The 20,970-nt window shown below is 36.1% G+C and overlaps 1 protein-coding gene across 1 annotated transcript in view; it reads left to right on the top strand.

Moving 5' to 3' along the window:
• Positions 1 to 20,970, top strand: part of TNFSF4 (TNF superfamily member 4) — a 124,008-nt gene that overhangs the window by 34,303 nt on the left and 68,735 nt on the right. The window contains exon 5 of the mRNA XM_072946104.1: positions 15,406 to 15,523. Coding sequence (XP_072802205.1) covers positions 15,406 to 15,523 — 118 coding nt within the window. The remainder of the gene's footprint in view (positions 1 to 15,405; positions 15,524 to 20,970) is intronic.

Here is a 20,970-nt window from a genome sequence, read left to right on the forward strand (position 1 = left end):
TCAAACCAATATTTGAGCCTTTACCAACATTGTTAAGTTTTGTTTATTTTTAAGCTTCATATAAATAGGAATATACAATATATATTTTTCGTCTTTTTTTGCCAACTTGATTTTGAGATTTATCTATGCTGCTTTGTGTATCAGATTTTAAAAATTGTTCAGAATAATTTATTCTGAATATTGTGTGACTGTTTCTCCATTCTATTATGGACAGTCATTAAAGGTTGTTTCCAGTTTGGAACTATAATGAATAATGCTTCTGTAAATATTCTTGTACATGTCTTTGGTGGTGGAAATAGGCATGTATTGATAAAATCCCAGGATGGAATTGCTAAGTCCTAAGTAGAATTGTAAGTATGTGCTTCATTTTTGTAAATACAGTCAAACAGTTTTATAAAATAATTGTACCATTTACACTCCTACTGATACTATATGAGAATTACAGTTGCTCTACATCCTTTTAAACAGTATTGTCTATATTTTGGTAATTCTGCTGGATATGTAGCAGTATCTCATTGTGGTTTTAAATTTGCATTTCTCTAATGACTGACTAATGGTGTTGAGCATTTTCAGATGTTTGCCATTTGGATGTCCTTTTTTTCCCTTTTAAGTGACTGTATTTTGGCTGACTTTTTCCCATTGGGTTATCTTTTTCCTATTGATATACTGAATTTTAAAAATACTCTGAATAATAATTCTTTGTCGGTTATATGCATTAAAATATGTATATATGGTTTGCCTTTTTATTATCTTAATAGTGCCTTTTGATGAACAGAAGTTTTTTATTTTAGGGAAGTCTAATATATCACTTTTTCTTTTATGCATAGTACTTTTTGTGTCTTATTTAAGAAACTTTTGCCTTCCCCAAGTTCAAGAAGATGTTCCTCTAATTTTTCTATTAGAATCTTTATTGGTTTAGCTTTTATATTTAAGTCTGTGATCCATTTGGAATAGATTTTTGCATGTATCATAACATTGGAATTAAGGTTAATGTTTAAAAATGGGTATCTTATTGATTCATCACTATTTATTGAATTGACTATTTTTCCCTACTGAATTGACGTCTTTGATACAAATCAGGTGATTGTATATGTGTGGGTATATTTTGGTTTCTATTCTGTACCATTGCTCTATCCTTGTGCCAATATAATAGTGTCTTAATTTCTTCAACTGCATAATATTTTTATATCAGATAGTGTAAGTATTCCACCTTTAATCTTGTACAAAATTGCCTTGGCTATTCTAGACCCTTTATGTTTCCATATAAACTTTAGAATTAGCTTGTCAAATTCCAAACAAAATAAAACAAACCTCTGCTAGGAGTTTAGATTGAGATTGAACTGAATTTATAGAACAATTTGGAGTGAAATGACATCTTAACAATTTTGAATTTTATAATCCATGAGTGTAGTATATTTTTCTATTTAGTTACATCTTTAATTTTTCTTGGCAGTGTTTTGTTATTTTCTGAGGCTACTTTGTTGTTTCATACAGTCAATTTTTAAAAATATCTTCTAAATTAACTGATCTTTCAACCTTTCCCTGTCTTTTTATTTTAGATCAGATGTCAGCAAACTTTTTTTCTGTAAAGTGCCAGGTTTTCAGGTATGTAGGCCATTAAGTCTCATTGCAATTAGTTTGTTGAAGGGTGAAAGCAGACAGAGACATGTAAACAAATGAGTATGTCTGTAATCCAGTAAAACTTAATTCATAAAAACAGCATAATTTGGCCTGTGAACTGTAGTTTGCTGACAGTCTTATATAGTTTTCTTATAAATAGCTTATAACTGGTTCTCTTGTAAATAGGATATAGCTGAATTTTTAAAAATCTAAGTGAACAATCTGTGTATTTTAATTGTTGACTTTAGTTCATTATATTTAAAATTATTTTATCATTTGTTGATGTTAGTTCATTATATTTAAACATTATTTTTCTCATATAGACAGTTTTTCTCTACCATGTTACTTTTTCTTTGTATTTTTCTACTTTTTCATGCTTTTTTGTTGTCTTTTTATTAAATGAATTTTTGTTTATTTTCTTTAAGTGTCCCCTTTTTATTACTTGTATAAATACTCCTAAAATTTTACTGCATTTACCAGAGTCTGCATTTTCTGAGCAGTAAAAATATCTAGAATATTTTGATTCCATTTACTTTCCTGTGAACTTACAAAGTGTTACTGTCCTGCATTTACTTAGGTCCTTATTTTTTACTAGGCCTTTCTATTAGCCTTTGTTATGATTTTCCTGTAAATAGAATGTTTGTTTAGGTTTACCTATATGGTTTACCATTTTCCTTGCTTGTAATTTTTTCCAGCATCTTAAGCTTACTCTAGGGAACATTTTTCTTACTGCCTGAAATATGTTCTTAGAAGTCTTTTTGATGAAGGTCTTTTGTTGATGACTGCTAGTTTTTATTTATGTGGAAATGATATATTCATTTTACCTTCATTTTTGAAAGGTAGTTCTGATAGTATACAATTCTTGGTTGACAGTAATTTCCTCTTAACACCTGGAAAACACTAGTATGGCTTCCTTTGTTATAGTTGAAAAGTCAGCTGTCAGTTTAATCTAATTTTCATTTCTTTGTTAGTGAACTGCATATTCTCCCTAAGAATTTAAAAATTCTTGTTCAACAATTATACTTTCTGTTTCTAAAAGTTCTGTTTTTCATGTCTCTTTTCCCATTTTGAGAGTCTTTTGATTATTGCTCATTTTTGTGACTCCGTTTCTAGAAGCATTTCATCCATAGTTATTCTATATTATGTATGTATCAGCTAATAACAGAATTTTAAGTAATTTCTCCTCGAAATTTGCACCCCTTCCAAGTCATGGTGCTTTTTGGTGACTGGGAAATTAATTATTTCCTATAGAGTTCCTAGCTGGTTGAAATTAACCTGTGAGGATCCTGAGACCATACATTGGGGGAGTGCTTTTATCTAGAGAAGCTTTACAGTTGTTTCTACTAACAATCAAGAGGCACTACCAAAATGGGACCATTTTTGCCTCTTTCTAGGTTTCATTGGTGTATTATGTCTTGATAGATCAGGGACAGATTTGCAGCTGAAAGATGTTTTCTGTATTTGCTTGCAGTTGATGTCTGCAGTTCTCTTTCAAAATGAACTTCCTTTCTTTTAAATGAAAATAGTTATTAATAATGATAAGTGCCTGTTCAGTTGATCACTGCAGGTGATGTATCAAAATTTTTACCAGTCACTTTTATACCTCAGTAAGAATTTATTATATGCATAAAATCAAAGAATCATCACATGTTCAAGCTAAAAGGAATCAAAACTTTATGGGGTTTAATAATTTTGTTATGTATATTCATATACATATTATTCATAACCAGGGTGTTTAAATGTCTAGCTTAAGATCCTAAAATGGATGCTAGAAACACAAAGGAAAAGTAGATTTTTGATAAGATTGGGTTGGTGTATAAGTATGAGAAGACTTGGAGTCAGACACACCTGGCTTTGCCACATAGTGATATGTGACTGGGCAGATTTTCATTCTTTCTGTGCCTTAGTTTACTTTTCTCTGAAATAGGAGTAATTTTAGTAACTCCATCATAGGATTGTTGTGAGTATTAAATGAGATAAGGTATGTAAATCATTTAGCAAATACCTCGTGCAAAATGAGTTCAGTACATGTCAGCCATAGATACTATGATCACCCCATCCCTATACTTGCAGTCTGAAACCAACACAGAAGAAAACCATTGATGTATATATATTGATCACTTTGAGCCATCAGAAAACATCTAACTGAAAATAGTCTTAAAGAGCCATCTTAGCTTTGTCACGTAAGCGAATTTAAACAACAGTAATAGTAATGAAAAGTTGCAGTTTAAAGGGGTATCCAGTAACTGTCTGAGAAGTGCAGCCATGCATTAGTGCTTATTTAATTTCTGATGATGACATATAAACAAAATATGGTGTGTACATTCCATTCTGATAAATTCCCATGTTCTTGCTCTCATTTTGAGGATGAGGATGTTCAGGCTTAGGAGCATGGAGTAACTTAGAGGAAAAAACCCAGGATTCTATACCAGCACATCCAAGATGTTAAGTATGAGGTTTTTTTCCATTTATAGTATAATATATTCCTCTATATCTTGATCCTTCCATACTGAAAACAAGAAGCAGAGTGCCTAAGGAACTAAAAGAAAAACCAGGAAAAAGTATAGCCTCAATCTATGAGAAGGGAGTTTTATAAAGGAGGAGTGACCAACAGCATTGAATGTCATTGACAGATTGACATTCTTTAAAAGAATGAGCGATTAAAAGAAAAGTGAAAAACCTAGATATACATTTGATTTTGAAATGTGGTGTTCCCTTAATCACCAGTAAGTTCTGTTTATAAAAACTAGAAATTGTGATTTTTGACCTCCAATTTGCTATAGGAAACTAGCTGAATAATTCTTGAGAGTCATCAAGTGATAACTGAGTCAGTGGACAGGAGAAAAGAGGATTTCTGGGAATAATTTATGTTCATTTGGCAAGTTGGCAGCTGCTAAGTTTGTGTGCTAGGAAGATTTTCCCTTGAAATAGAGTCTTAATTTTACATGTATGGATTACAAATATGACCTTCCTTAAGATGTTTTTTGTTGACATTAGGCAGCCTAACCTATTTTGTATGCAGCCACTGTGTCTGAGCTTACATTCTTACAGGGTTTCTAGTGCTTTTAGTGGGAATTCTGGCCTTATCTTCCTTCTTGACAAATTGGCCAAATTATATCATCATCTCAATTTATTTCAAGAATGCTTCTGCTAGCTGGGCCATTGGAATCTCCTTGGCCTCCCATTCCCCGTTAGAATCGAAACATACTTGTGTGGAAAGATGGTTTCTCCATATTTATACAATCACTTATATATTAGCTGTGCTCTGGGATCATACTTGATTTGTTAAAATATTAAGTGCAATTTTTTTGAGAACTTTATTTTTCAATGAAAATTTCATTGAGTTCTGCCTCTTAGATATAAAGGCTTTTCATGCCTTTATATTGACGGAATGACATAAATGATGGTGGTAGAGTTACTTAATAGAGACAAACACAAGTGTTATTAAAGTCTTCCATCCCAGCTGAAACCTGAAATAAATGAGCATAAGAGAAGAATAAAAAATATTTCTTGCCAATCTTTGGGAGGCTAGAGATAACCAGAAATGCACCTGGTTGAAGGATGAGGAAGTAGAATATAGGAGATATATAGATGTAATCATTTATTAAGTCATTAGCTTAAATAGCTAATTGAGCATCTATTCAATACCAAGCATTGTGCAAGATGTTGGTGATACAGTAGTTAACAAAAATCCCTGGACACATGTAATGGGAGAACATAGGAACATGTTTTCAGGTTTCTTAGTTTCAGGTTGTCTGGGAAGGCTAGGGAAAAAAAAATGAGACTTGGGGTGTCCCACTTAAATTGTCTGAGAGGATTTAGGTGGCATCTTTCTTAGATAGGCAGATCTCAGTGAGTACACATTTAGGCCTGATACAAGAAAGGTTCAGACCTACACAAATGTTTGTTTGCTTGCTGGGATTCTTAGTGGTATCATTCTCCCCTAGTGTAATGGTCCCTCTTACCCTCATCATGTTATTTCTGCCAAGAACCTTTTCTTAGAGCTTGGTCATATAACGAAATGGTTAATAACATGAGTTTTAAAATCAGACTGACTGGGACTATAGTGATCGGTTTTGTCATTGATGAGCTGCATATCATTAGGCAGAGCACTTACTGTCCATGAGTTTCAGTTTCTTGTCTGTTAAATGAGGCAATAACAGTACTTCACAGGACTGTTGTGAACACTACATGAATGAATACACAAAGCTTTTAGCATAGTGTCTGATTTATGTTTAGTATCTATCATCATTGAAATTGTCCTGGATTCATTTATTGAGTACTTACTATGTCTCAGCTTTATGCTAAGTAGCTTACACATGAGTTGACAGTATCTCTTCCTCTTTATCACCTTTCACCCCTCATTTTTTCTTCTTACTGTTGAAATTCCCAGGAAGCCTGCAAATAGAACATCTCCTAAAAATTGGAGTCAGTAGGCCAGAAGGGCTACCCAGGTCATGGTAGGATGCCAATCTCTGGCTCTTGGGTTTAAGACTCACTTCCCCTCAGCTCTGTATTTAGACATCTTTCTGATAATTCTCATGGTTGAGACATTAGAAGCTGGTTGAACAGAAAAGATCTGGATCAGTAACATCTATGACAGATAATAACTGCTACAAATTCCCCTATGTTATTCATCCCAGACAAGTTTCTGTCTCGTCACTGTCGAAGGTGGTAGGTTCAATATCATGAAACCATGTGTTGCTTTCCTTTTTACCACAGGCACAGTTTCACTCTGGTTGAACAGGTTCAAAGAGAAGGTTTCGTTTTAACTGATGGTACTTAGACCTGAAACATTTGAAGCATTATTATTATTGCTGATTTGTTCTGAAGAACTAGAGCTTTTCTTATTTTGGGGACTGTAATTGTGTGTCCTTGAATGAAAAGGGAGAAAAATGTTGCCTTCAGAAATCAATGTTCTATCATAGCATTACAGTTAAATACCATACTTAACATCCAGCTACAGAAAATCTAGCCACAGTGCTGAGTGCCCAGCACAGGCTGAGGGACTCAGGAGCCAGTTTTTCGGTTGAAGGGACCAGAGATGAGCAAGTTCTCCCCATGATTCCGCTTTTGCTTCACCTAATGGCCTATTTTAATCTCCCTTTCTAAATTGTAGGTAAATGCCAATTTTGTCAAGATGTTTAGTCTTTTGTTTTTCAAATTTGAAATGTGAAATAGGAGATCTCTGCCAAATTGAGTTTAATAAATTAATGATGGTCATAGGAGCTAACCAGGAATGCATCTGGGTAAGACAGCTCCTTTCCTGTGGTCTGAAGGCTCTAACTCAGGGACTCCTCTCTCTACTCGTACTCTCTGCTGCTTCATTTTCTTCCAGCTTAATGTCATTTTCCCCTTGGGCAAGATTACAAGGGGTTGGCCTGCTGTCATGGTGTTTGAGAGTCTTTTCCAATTATGGGAAGTTGGAAACAACCGTGTACACTCTGAGGATGTTAGTGGTAGAGGTGAGGAGATGAGGAGGAATAGGACAGTAGGGAGAAAGTCTGAAGCTTGTAGCTTAGTGGTTGTCTTCTTAGGGAAAAGTTTCACTCACTGGACAACAGAGTTATAGAGACAGCATAGATTTGGATTAATATTTCTGTAAACATTTATGGAAATTTTTTTCCATAAAACAGTTGTCCCTGGCCTTTTCTGTTGTTTATCTCTCTGGCATAGGTTTAATACAGTTATATATAGTTTTTCATTTTTAGGTATGAAGTTGATTGTTGATTCGAAAGCAATAATTCTTTATAATGTTAAGGAAACATCTGTTACAAGTTTTTAAAGAGTTCTTTTAAATCAAGAAATAGAGTTTGATTTTATCAAATTGCTTTTTAAAGTCACCAATTAAGATGGCTTTATTGTTTTTCTTATTTAATATGATATTATTATCAACCACACTGTTGTTCCAAGATTTGAATGGATTAATGAATGTATGTAAAGTTCTTAGAAACATGTTAGCTGTTAATAATGACAGTGTTAGGTGGAGGGTAATAGCTTATTAGTGGTTCAGTGCGTGCTTAGCATGCATGAAGTCCTGTTAAGCCTTCAGATGACTGTAGTCTTGATTGGCAGCTTAATACAACCTTATGAGAGACTGTCAGGCAGAAACATTTGGGTAATTCCTGACCCACAGAAACTGAATAAATGCTTGCTTTTTTAAATCACTAAGTTTTTTTTGTAATTTGTTATGCAGCAATAGATGACTGATAACAAGATCCCACTAATTAATGTCCCACAGTGTGCATGAGCAATTACTATTACATATACAATCTGGCAGATACTTTGTTTTCATAATGTGATGAATCTACTGGTATGCAGAATAGGAATCAGCATTTGCTGTACATATTTAGGGGAAAAGTGCACAGTGACCTTTTCTTTTATTCATCACTGAAATCGCATGTTATAGAGAAGATTTGTTTTTGTTAACTACTGATGATTTCAGAAATTATAATGTAGCCTGGTAAAGGTGCATCAGGATACAGAATTCCAAGATACCCACTATGTTTGCAGCAAGAATGGGTATTGCCCTGCTAATAAAAGAGATTGTCTAAATTCTGTTCCATACCTTATTATTATTTTTTTTGCAGAGAATAGTCAGAGAATATTACTGAATATGCCTCTTGATCTTAATTTATGTTAAAGGAAATAGTGAAATAGTGTGTACAGTAGATAACAGTCACTGTATCTTTTTATTGCTGTGTAAATAAATGGATAATATGTGAATATAAAACTGTCCTTTGCTACACTGGGAACTCTAGATGTCAAGAATAAAGTAAGCCGGAAAGAGAAAGAAAAATACCATACGAGATCGCTCATATGTGGAATCTAAAAAACAAAAACAAACAAACAAACAAAAACAAAGCGTAAGTACAGGACAGAAATAGACTCACAGACAGAGAATACAGACTTGTGGTTACCAGGGGGGTGGAGGGTGGGAAGGGATAGACTGGGATTTCAAAATTGTAGAATAGATTAACAAGATTACACTGTATAGCACAGGGAAATATACACAAAATGTTATGATAACTCACAGAGAAAAAAATGTGACAATGAGTGTGTATATGTCCATGAATGACTGCAAAATTGTGCTGAACACTGGAATTAGACACAACATTGTAAAATGATTATAAATCAATAAAAAATGTTAAAAATAAAAAAAGAATAAAGGTACTCAGTTGAGTTTTTAAAATAGCAGCTAAGTTTAAAGCATTTCTTTATATCACTGTGATATTAAGAATGACAGTAATAAGCATTTCTCTGATTACTTATGGTTTGACCTCCCATTAAGTAGTTCCTGGATCCTCAAAATTTGAGAAACACTCACTGGACACATGGTAGACAATAAATGGCAGTTATATCATTTTTTGAGAGCTCCCCAAATGCTTTGCACTGGATGGACACTAAGAATATAAAAGTAAAAATAAATGTGACTGTCACAGAGACTCAAGCCTAGAAAAGAGAGTAAAGCACGTAAATTAATCATATGAATGCCAAGGCCTTAGTGTGCTGGGAGAATTCACAGGGAAGACAAAGAAGGACACCTAGTTCAATTTGGATGGGGCCTGAGAAAGCTTTCCTGTAGGAAGGATATTTAAGCAGAATCTTAAAAGAGTGTAATAGAGGCTGTTATTAGTTGAGGTTTGACTCATGTACTCCTTCTGCTATAGAAGCTAGACAGGTAGGTGCCCATCCTATTTTGAGGTGACCAATCAAGATGCTCACCTGGTGGGAGGTCATCCCATTTCTGTACAAAGTTGAGTTGTATTTTCCTGGTGAAATATATATACCCTCGTTACAGTAACTTGCCTTGTTTTCTCAAACTATTTTTGCAAAGCTGTTTCTGCTGTCTTCAGTATCCTTCACTACATCATCCATTAAACTAATTCGCACCCATTCTTTCAAATATTCATCCTGTGTTACTTCCTCTTAGAAGAATTTCCCTTTATCCTGGTTGTATTGGGTATTATTCTTCCATGCTTTTCCTACTCCTGCCTACTCTTTATATCCATTAATGATTTTTTTGAGGGGTGTAATCCAGTATAGTTTGAACTTTTGGAAGAGTTTATGTCCTATTAGGATGGCTTTATTATTATTCTATGTTATGAATCCAATAAGCAGTCATTAAGACCTACTATATGGCAGGCACTACTGGCCATTAAGAATAAAAAAAAATGACAAAGTAAGGTCTCTGCCCTGCCATCATAAGTCTACAGTTTATGGCACAAAAACAGACATATGGATCAAAGGAATAGAATAGAGAGCCCAGAAATAAGCCCACACACCTACGGTTAATTAACCTTCCACAAAGGAGGCAAGAATCTACAATGGAGAAAAGACAGTCTCTTTGACAAGTGGTATTGGGAAAGCTGGACAGCCACATATAAATCAGTGAAATTAGAACACTCCCTCACACCATACGCAAAAAGAAATTCAAAATGGCTTAAAGACTTACACATAAGACAAGACGCCACAAACCTCCTAGAAGAGAACATAGGCAAAAAGTTCTCTGATATAAATTGTAGCAGTGTTCTCCTACGGCAGTCTGTGGAGGCAATAGAAAGAAAAGCAAATATAAGCAAATGGGACCTAATTAAACTCATAAGCTTTTGCAACCAAAGAAAACCATAAATAAAATGAAAAGACAACCTATGGAATAGGAGAAAATTTTGAAAACAATGTGACTGTCAAGGGGTTAGTTTCCAGAATATACAAACCGCTCGTACAACTTAACAAAAAAAAACCCAATCTAAAAATGGGCAGAAGGCCTAAACAAACAATTCTCCAATGAAGACATATAAATGGTCAACAGGCACATGAAAAAATGCTCACACCACTCAGAATGGCCATCATTAAAAAGTCCACAAATGATAAATGCTGGAGAGGGTGTGGAGAAAAGGGAACCCTCCTACACTGCTGGTGGGAATGAAATTTGGTGGAGCCACTGTGGAAAATAGTATGGAGATTTGTTAAAAAAAACCCTGAAAATAGACTTACCCTATGATCCAACAATCCCACTCCTGGGTGTATATCTGGAGGAAACTCTAATTGGAAAAGATACATGCACCCCAGTGTTCAAAGCAGCACTGTTTACAGTAGCCAAGACATGGAAGCAACCTGAATGTCCATCAACAGATGACTGGATAAAGAAGCTGTGGGGTGTATATACACATATACATACATACAATGGAATACTACTCAACTATAAAAAAAGAAGAATAAAATAATGCCATTTGCAGCAACATGGATGGACCTGGAGATCATCATACGAAGTGAAGTAAGCCAGAAAGAGAAAGAAAAATACCATATGATATCACTTATATGTGGATCTTTAAAAAAAATGACACAAAGGAACTTATTTACAAAACAAAGACAGACTCACAGACACAGAAAAAAAACTTGTGGTTACTTGGGGATACATTGGGTGGGAAGGATGAATTGGGAGTTTGGGATTAGCAGATACAAACTACTATGTATAAAACAGATAAACAACAAAGTCCTATTGTATAGCACAGGGAACTATATTCAATACCTTGTAATGGCCTATAATGAAAAAGAATATGAAAAGAAATATCTACACACACACATACATATAAATGAATTGCTATGCTGTACACCAGAAATTAACACAACATTGTAAATGAACTATACTTTCATAAAAAAAAAAGTCCAGTTTACCAGGAGAAACAAATACACAGTTTATTCTACTAAGAGATACAAGAATTATGACCAAGTTTTGTAGTAGCACAGGAAAAACCTAATCAATATTGTAGGGCTCATAAAAGGCTTTAAATATGAGATAACACTTGAATTAGCTCCTGAAGGATGATTAAATGTTTACTGGAGGGAAAAAGCAGGTTCAGTTGAAACAAACATTATGTCCAAAGACATGAATAGCTATTTGGGTGTTTGAGGAAGCAATGCTGTTTTGGTATATCATTGGGGAATGTGAAAGAAGAGGAACACCCATGAGAGATGAAAATACAGGGATTTTCCAGGGAGGGCTTGCATACCAGGTTAAACAGCTTATATTATTCCAGAGGTATTGAAGAGTTAAGGTGTATAGGAAGGGAATTTTGTGATTAATTTTGCCATCTAGAAAGATGACTTTTTCAGTAGAGAAGATAGAGTAGAAAAGGAGGTATTAGAGCCATAAAGGCCAGTTAAGAGGCTATTACCACGAAAGCAAATTAAAATAATGAATGAGAATTAAAAAAAAACAAAAGCTTGAAAATTTAGTGGAAAAGGATCTCATGTCTAACTGAAATGAAAGGTATCAAATACCTGGAAAACCATCCAAAGAAGACAACATTAAGGAAGACATGACTATATGATAAACATACCATATTTCTGATTAGGTGATTCAACAGTTAGGTTGTCAGATTCTCTATAAATTACTTTAGAATGTTGATGATAGCACAATAAAAATCATGAAAGAATTTTTGAACTGGACAATATGGATCTACACTTGGAGGAATAAATAGTCAAGAATAATCAAGAAAAGTTTGCAAATAAGGAATAATAAAATTAAGGAACATAGACTTGAACTACTAGAGATTAAAAACGGCAGTGACAACAAATACAGGTCCTGGCATACAGAACTAAGTAGAAAACTTAGCAAGAGACCCAAACATACATAAGAACATAGTGTGCCCTCAAGGTGGCAGTTCCGGTCAATGGAAATTGTTGAGGCAACTAATTAACCATTGAAGGGAAAGTAGATTTTAATCCCCACTTCACTCCATTCATAAAATACTCCAGAATAATTAAAGATACATGCAAAAAATGAAATCATGTAATTACTAGAAGAAAATAATGCTAAATATTTGCTTAATCTTGGAATGGTGAAAAACTTTTCTAAGCATAATACTAAATGCAGAATTCATAAAGGATAATACTCTGACTGTGGTTTAGAGTGCTTTTTCATTTATTACTTCGGGATAACATCTAACTCTTCCTTTCCCTTCTCAGAAAAACAGCAAGGTGTTGGTGGCTCACAGTGAAAGAGAATGTGACAATGAATGTTTGTATGTTCATGTATAATTGAAAAATTGTGCTCTACACTGGAATTTGACACAACATTGTAAAATGACTATAACTCAATAAAAATAGTGTTTAAAAAAAAGTGTAGTAAACTCAAAAAAAGAAAAAAAGAAAAATAGCAAGGCGGCTACTGGTATAGGAGTATGGGAAGAGGAGTCCATCTGGAACTTGAGCCAAGCGTTGAAAACTTTCTCAACTGTAGAAGAATTAAATTCTGAAATTTTTAATGTTTTGAGAGATTTTTGCAATATTAGGAAGCAGAAGGCATTTTTCCAGAAGCAAATAGATATACGTAATTAAAATAAATAGAAACTTTAGAAACAAATTCAAACCCATTAAGAACCTAGTATTCAATAAAGGTGGCATTGGTTTTATGTGTCATCTCATGAATCATTTACAGTCATGTTCACCCTCCTTTAATGAAATATTAATGGTAGAGTGAGACTTTAAAACTTACTGCATATTCTCTGATAGTCACAACAATTAGGGACAATCCAACTAAATATGAAAAACAATTTTAAAGAGCATTAAAGGAAGTGTGGTGTAACAAAAGGAGCATGGCTTTGAAATCAAATTCTGGCTTTACCACTTCCTGTGTGACTCTGGATAAATATATCATTCTGAATTTTCACATCTGTGAAGTAGAGAGAATATTCTCTGCCCTGAATGTCTGTGATAAAGATGAAAGATAACATATCTCAAGTTTCTCTTGTGGTGTGTTAAAACATAGTATTTATTTAAAAAGCAGCCATTAGTCATCCAAAGTCTGCTTGACATTCATCTTAGTCTCATTCATGCATCAGTGTTCAACAAATATGACCTGAGCACCCAGCCCTTGTGTTGAGGATGACAAACTCTAGCGCCAAAATCTTTCCCTTTTAGGAGATCACGAGGCCTGGGAGTGAGGTAGACAAATGAATAGTCAAATAGTACCATTCAGAAGAATTATAAGAATTGGTGCTTTCTCTCAGGTTGTTCTTACTCTTCTTACGGAAACCAGGAATGTACAAAACCAAGAAGGAAATACTGTGGCCCCAAGCAACAAGTACTAAGTTCTGGGACATGAATGGTAGCTGGGGTGTTTTGAGAAGATAGAGATTGTGATATTGTGAATAAAAAATAAATATGTATTTGGTATTTGTCCCTGTTTCTGGCACAGAGATCCTTAAACTCTTGGAATTATAAAGAGAGTGACAGAGGAGTCTTTTATTATGTTAATGAGGTGACTTTTGGACCACACCTAAGGATGGGGATGAGGGCCAGGAGAACCAACTATGTGATTAGAAGGTTGGGACTTTTAGTCACACACACCGCCCCCCCCCAACTTCCAGGGGGGGAAGGGGCTAGAAGTTAAGTCAATTGACGGTGTTCAATGATTTGATCAATTATGCTATGTAATGAAGCCACTGTAAAAACTCAACAGGGCAGGGTTCAGAGAACCTCTGTGCTAGTGAACATATGGAGATTCAGGGAGAGTGATGCTTGGTTGGAGAGGGTCTAGAAGCTCCTCACCCTTTCCCCATACCTTGCCATATATATATCTTTAGTTTGGCTATTCCTGAGTTACAGCCTTTTATAACAAACTGATAATCCAGGAAGTAGAATGTTTCTCTGAGCTGCATGAGCCGCTGTAGCAGATTAATCAAACCCAAGGAAGGAGTCATTGGAACCTCCAACCTATAACCAGTTGGTCAGAAGCACAGATGACAAACTTGACTTGTAATTGTAGGATTGAGCCCTTAGCCTGTGAGATCTGATACTATCTTGAGATAGTGCCAGAATTGAGTTGAATTGTAGTTGAGAAACAGCTGGTATTTGAGAATTACTTGGTGGAGTGAGGAAAACCCCTCACCCCCACACATTGGAATTGATTCCAGAACCTTCAGAGATGAAGAAAGAAGTCATGTGGTAGAATATGAGCTGTCCTTTGGGGAGTGAAAGGATATGGATAGACAGAATGGAGGTAGGAAGGAGAAAATATGAGCACATGCCTGTGCATGGGAATGATGGCTGATGGGAATAAAAGAGTAACGTCTATCCAAAAGTTTCTGCCCACATGTATAGTCACTGATATAGCATGGTTCTCACAGGCTCCCTATCTACTGTTTCTGATCCTAAAAAATGTAGCCTATCAGGACTTTCCCTGTGTCTCTAAATCTGGCTAATTCTTATTTATTCTGTAGCTCTCAGCTAACATTCCTTCTTACTGGACCAGCAGTATATAAAATGGGTATGTGTACCCTAGAGGATAAGTAAAGACTTACTTGGGGGTATATGGTCACCAATAGTTTAAAGGAAACACATTTATAGACCCTCAACTTCCAAATATATTCTTCCTTTTAAGTTAACCTTGTGACATCACATTACCTGGGTAAAGGAATATCCTGGACTCCTTTCTCAGCTCCTTTTCACAATTGGACTCTCCCTCTCTTAGAAAAGTCCTACTCTCACTCATCCTGAATTTTACTGTGCTACATTGTCCTGGAGGTAAGAACTGGGGACCATTTGAAATATTAGTATTGGAGAAGTCTCTTTTGGTCAAGGTACCATAAAGTTTTTTTAATTTGTTTTTTGTTTTACTTCCTTTTGCTTAACATGTATTTCCATGAAAGGGAAAGCATGCCATAGAAATAAGATAATTTGCCTTGTGTTGTGATGTTCTGAATTCAGATTTGCTGTAGAGTAGGGCAGTGAAATTATGACAATTTTCACTCAGCAATTTGCCCCTCTTCCTTCCCGCAGTGTCAGTGAATGCAGTAACCCTGAGAATACCCTAAGGGAGTGTCATGAGCAGACAGCAGAATTTTCAAAAGAACCAGGGAGGAAGGTTAACCTTACTGCATTTATTAACAAACCTGGGGTAAGTTTCAGTCCCTCCTCTCTCTTTCTCTTTCTCAGAATTATAATTCATAAGGGAGCTGGTTGTTACAGAGATGAGTATTAATATGCTTTATTTTAATTGAAAAAAAAAGTCAGAACATATGTCTGATTTGACTGGTTTGGCAGTGAAGTCCTGCTTTGTTCATTAGATTAGACGGCAGACGTTTTGCATAAATACCCTCTGCTAAATCTGCAGCTTCAGGATTTGATAGAAACTATATTTAAAAATAGAGTTAAGCTGAATATTTACATAAAAGTAAATGTTTATAGTTAAATATAATTACATGAAAGATTGTGTATTGTGTGTGTTGTGTATTAATTGAGGTTTTACAGAGAAACAGGGTCAATGGGATTGATTGATTGATTAATTAATTATAAGGAATTGGCTTAGGAGATGATGGAGGCTGAGAAGTCTCATGATCTGTGGTCTGCAAACTAGAGACCCAGGAAAGCCAGTGGTGTTATTCAGTCTAGTCTGAAGGCCCAAGAACCAGGGAGCTGATGGTGTAAATCCCAGTCCAAGGGCAAGAGAAGGTGAGATGAAGTGTCCTAATTCAAACAGTGAGGCAGGAATAAAAGGGGTGAGTTCCTCCTTCCTCTACCTTTTATTCTACATAGGCTCTAAATGGACTGGATGATGCCCATCCACTTTTTTGAGGGGACATTTATTTTATTGAGTCCATGGATTCAAATGCTAAACTCATTTGGAATCATCCTCATAGACATAATCAGAAATGTTTAATCTGGGCACCCCGTGGCAGGTCAAGTCACACATAAAATTAACCATCCCAAAGTTGTTCCTGTGGTGCGCTTCCCAGATCCTCCCTTCAGGACCAACGTACTGATTTCCCTCACTGCTTAAAATGGTTACTTCCGACAGCCCTGTTCCCAGCATTCAGAGGCTACTCACAAGTCCTCTGGGAATTGTCCTTTGCTAAAGGGAGCTACCCTTCCCAGTACTACAGCTCTCTCTGGGGCCAGCCTACATGCAGTGACTAGTTTGATGCAGGCATATAAAGACCCCACCATTTGCCTCCATTTGGAACATTTCTGAAGGGCCATTCCTACTTTAGGTCTCAAACTAAAGAAAGTGCTTCTCCATGAAAGAGTACAACTACAACTTTTAAAAAACTAATAAGCTGGAACCTCAGTTAAATAGAGTTGGAAGATCAGAATGGGGAGCTCTCATGCCCTACAGCACTAGTAGAGCCCATCAGGAAAAAGAAAGACTCCTTTCCTAGCAAGGATTCAGCTAGCAGAAGTTATGGAGGACTTTTTATTTACTACAGCCCTCCCGACTTTCTTTTTCCCTCTATAAAATCTTCCTTCCTTCCTTGCAGTGCGGGAGCTTGCACATTGACCCACATGGTTGTAGGTCCTGAATTGCAGTTCTCTGCTGGTCCCAAATAACCCGTATCTGGCAGTTTATTTGTTTAGGATCCACAAACTAATAATCATTTGTTAACCATTGGTAGAAGCCGTTTTCTGGTTTACTTCCCAGAAGTTGAGAAAATAAATAACTGTAACTGCTGGATAACAAATTCTTTAGCGAGTTAGGTGGTTTCTGGTTTTTCACTCTAAACAAAAGAATCAAATTGGGTTCTCAGATGATGCAAATTAAATATAATTTCTGAGGATAGCTTGTTTTCTGATTTCTAAATGTAACATTGAAAAAGTCCAAAGAATTGAGTAAATTACTATAGTAAATCTCCTCCGATTCCCAAATATTAGTATGAACAAGGTTTCTCAGTTTCATTTATAAAACCTAAAATAAATATGATACAGGATCTTGTCTCATTTAGCATAAAGTATTATTCATCTGAAGATAAATGAACTATGTATTTTTTGAAGCTCTATTCACTTCACTAAGAAATATACTTCCATAAAATTTTGTTTCTATATATTACTTGATCACTTGTATACTGCTAAGAATTTTCATTTTGATTTAATCCAGCAGAAATTTTTTAGTAATTAGAATCTTACAGTTACAAGAAATAAAAAAGAATTTCAACCAATATATGTATTTTGTTGAGGGAAAATATAACAGGATAATAATAAAAAATACTTTAAATATAAAAAAATTGGATAAAATTATTCAGGGAAAATGGAATAGAAATATGGTTTTGAGGAGGAAAAAATGATACAAAATTTCTGACCACTGAAGAAGTGCTTCTCTTGTATGTTAAACAATTGGTAATTGCAGGTATCAAGTTTCTACTCTCCCCTTTGGGCAAACATGAAAGAATTTCAGTGTTATCTTAAAATATGAATATTTACAATATAGTAGGGATTATATAATTTTTAACTATTTAAACATTAGAAAACTTAAGCATTAGAGAAATTTAGATATCAACTTAAATATGTATGAGGAAAGAATATAATTTTTAAAACTTCTTTTAGGGGGCATGTAAACAAAGAAAAATTGATCACTGCCCTAGACGAGATGCTCTTGCCTTATGCTTCCATAGGAAACTTGTAATTCTTTTGATTTCATTTTATTGTAATTCAGTATTAATTTGTTTTTTGTAGTGGTCTATAACATTTGAAGGCAGGAACTCCTTGCTTATCATTGTATCTCCAGAGCCTTCTATGTTGTCTGATACAGAGCAGCTCAATAATATGCATCCTTAAGCATCAAAATGTTATTCAAAGTAGAAGAAAGCTGAGAACAATTTAAATAGCCATTAGTAGGGGAATGGTTAAATGTATTATGGTATGTCTGGATGTTGGAATAGTATGGACATGCTTAAAAAAATCATATATCAAAGAATACTTAATATCAAGGAGCCAGATCAGAGTACCAGTCTCAATTCTGGTTTGATCTGCCATGGAATTTTCCTGAATGGAAAAAAGTGTATAATCTCATGTTTTGGATAAATTTCTCTCACAAGAATATGCAGATGTAATAAATAATTTAGCTGGTCTTTCCCCCTAATTCCTGGGAGGTAGCCTCTAAATCCTTGGAATGAAAATTTGGCTGGCCTTTATTCCGAGTTCCTAGAAGTTAATTTTAACTTCTTGGAATTTCTCAAGTAATAGGAGTATCTTTGTTATTCATGGCGGGCCCTGATAGTTTATGCTAGTGAGATGACTAGGGATGAGAAGCTGGCCATGTCAGAAAGACCAACCAGGTGATTAGAGGGCTGGGGCTTTGAACCACAGTGATACAGCCAGATATCCAGGGAGGGGATGTTAGGTCTGGAGATTGAATTCACCTAAATAGAAAATGATTTAATCAGCCATGCCTATGTAATGAAATTCAAATTAAAAACTCTAGACACTGAAGCTCAGCTTAGCTTCCCTGGTTGTCAGGACTCAGTGCATCATGATACATGATGTGCTAGGAAGACAGTGCTGCAGCTGGTGTCAAGCGTGTCTTAAGTCTCCAGCCCTGTGCCATAATTTAGTTCACAGGGTCTAGATTGCTTTTCCCTTTGGCAAGCTTTCACACTGATCCATTACATTGATGACATTATGCAAATTGGACCAAGTGAGCAAGAAATAGTAACTACTTTAGACTTACTGATAAGTCATTTGCGTGTGAGACAATAGGAGATAAATCCTATAAAAGCTCATGGACTGTTGACCTGAGTGAAAATACTAGGAGCCCAGTGGTGTGGGGCATGTCAAGATATCCCTTCTAAGGTGACACGTAAGTTGTTGCATCTGGTCCATCCTAAAACCAAAAAAGAGGTGCAATGCTTAGTGAGTCTCTTTGGATTTTGGAGACAATATATTTCTTATTTGGGTGTGCTCCTCTGACTCATTTACTGACTCAAAAGGCTTTTAGGTTTTAGAGGAGCCCAGAACACGAGGAGGCTCTGTAATAGGTCCAAGCTGCTGTGCAAGCTGCTTTACCAGTTGGGCTGTATGATCCAGCAGATCCAGTGGTTCTTGAAGTGTCAGTGGCAGGGAGGGATTTTTTTGCAGGCTTTTGCATGCTTCTGTAGGTAAACCACAGCTAGTTCCTTGGGATTTTGGAGCAAAGCTGTGCCATCCTCTATGGATAACTACTTCCTTTTGAAAAATAGCCTTGGCCTGCCGCAAGGCCTTAGAAGAGACTGAACATTTAACTGTGGGCCATCAAGTTACTATGCAACCTGAGCTTCCCACCATGACTCTCATCCACCAAGCCCCAAAGTGGGGTATACACAGCTGAAGTGGTATGTATGTGAAGAACAGTTGAACTTCTTCCCCCTTACTGCCTAAAAGAAATTAAGATAGAAGACCTATCTCAGGAAGGAGCTATCACCGTAGATAACTAAAGTATGAACTAGATGTGGTAGACAGGGAGGAACCTAGCAAGGCCTGTTTGATCAGAGTGCTCTCTGTGTCCCATTGTCTTTGGATGGCCCAGCAAACATTTGTTCACCAAGTATTAACTCTGTCTTCCTGTGATTTACCTTACTTCCCTTTGAAGTTCCAGACCCCTACCTCCTTCTCCTTAGTCTAGAATAGTGTAAACACCACATCTTGCCTTGCTGTCTTTGGACTTCTTCAATGGTAATTTGGATTCCCTGTGTATATGTAATGAATTTGATTTTCTCCTTTTAATATGCCTTGCCATTTTAATTGCCAGCCAAAAGAACTAAGAGGGGAAAGGGGGAAATTGCCCTCCCCACAATTGGCAGTGTCAGCAGGATACTTTACTGGCTGGCAGAATCTGGCTGAGAAACTGCTTCCTCCTGAAGACTGCTACAGATGATGAGATCCTGCCTGACAAAGGCTGGCGGGAGGTAAAATTTCTTACCATGTCAGCCTCCCAGAACCTCAGCCTGAGGGTCTGATGGAGTGAAAATGGTGAGAATCTTTTTTTTTCCTCTCTCTTAGTTTAGATTAGCGAGTGAAAATATTTATGGAACTAGTTCCTTGGGCTTAATAACTCTTTGGAAATGTGATAGAGCACTTCTGGTTTGTTGGGTCTTTTCCTCTCAGAGATGGTCATTGTCTTTCTTTGTCTCTGTCTATTATGCTATTTGTCATAAGAAGGACATGCCATATGGTGGGACGCAGGCACAGGCCCTGCAAGCCTGTTGTCTGGTCCGGCCCTGGAATCTGGTGAGTTTGTGGATCTCACCAGGCTGGCGTCCATTTAGACAAATTTTGCTGTGGGTTAATATGCATATGAGGTAAAAGCTGTTGCTAAGGGATATCTTAGAAGCCCCAGCCACACCACTGATGGGCACAGATTGAGCATTTGACAGCTGGTGCTCGCCACCTCAAGAAGGCACCCGTGAAAGGGTAAGTTGGTCAAGGAATGGGTTGGGTGGACACTAGGTCACCGGCCAAGCTCAAAATTTCCATGCAGCGAGGTACTCTGTAAAACATCACACACTCCCCAACTCTGTGGCTCATCCCTCTTAGGCATTAATGTGACTCCAGGAAACCCAAGACTTAGCTAAAGCTGATAATGTACATATAAGGAAA

Source organism: Vicugna pacos, chromosome 21 (genome assembly GCF_048564905.1).
Source record: "Vicugna pacos chromosome 21, VicPac4, whole genome shotgun sequence".
Lineage (NCBI taxonomy): Eukaryota > Metazoa > Chordata > Mammalia > Artiodactyla > Camelidae > Vicugna > Vicugna pacos.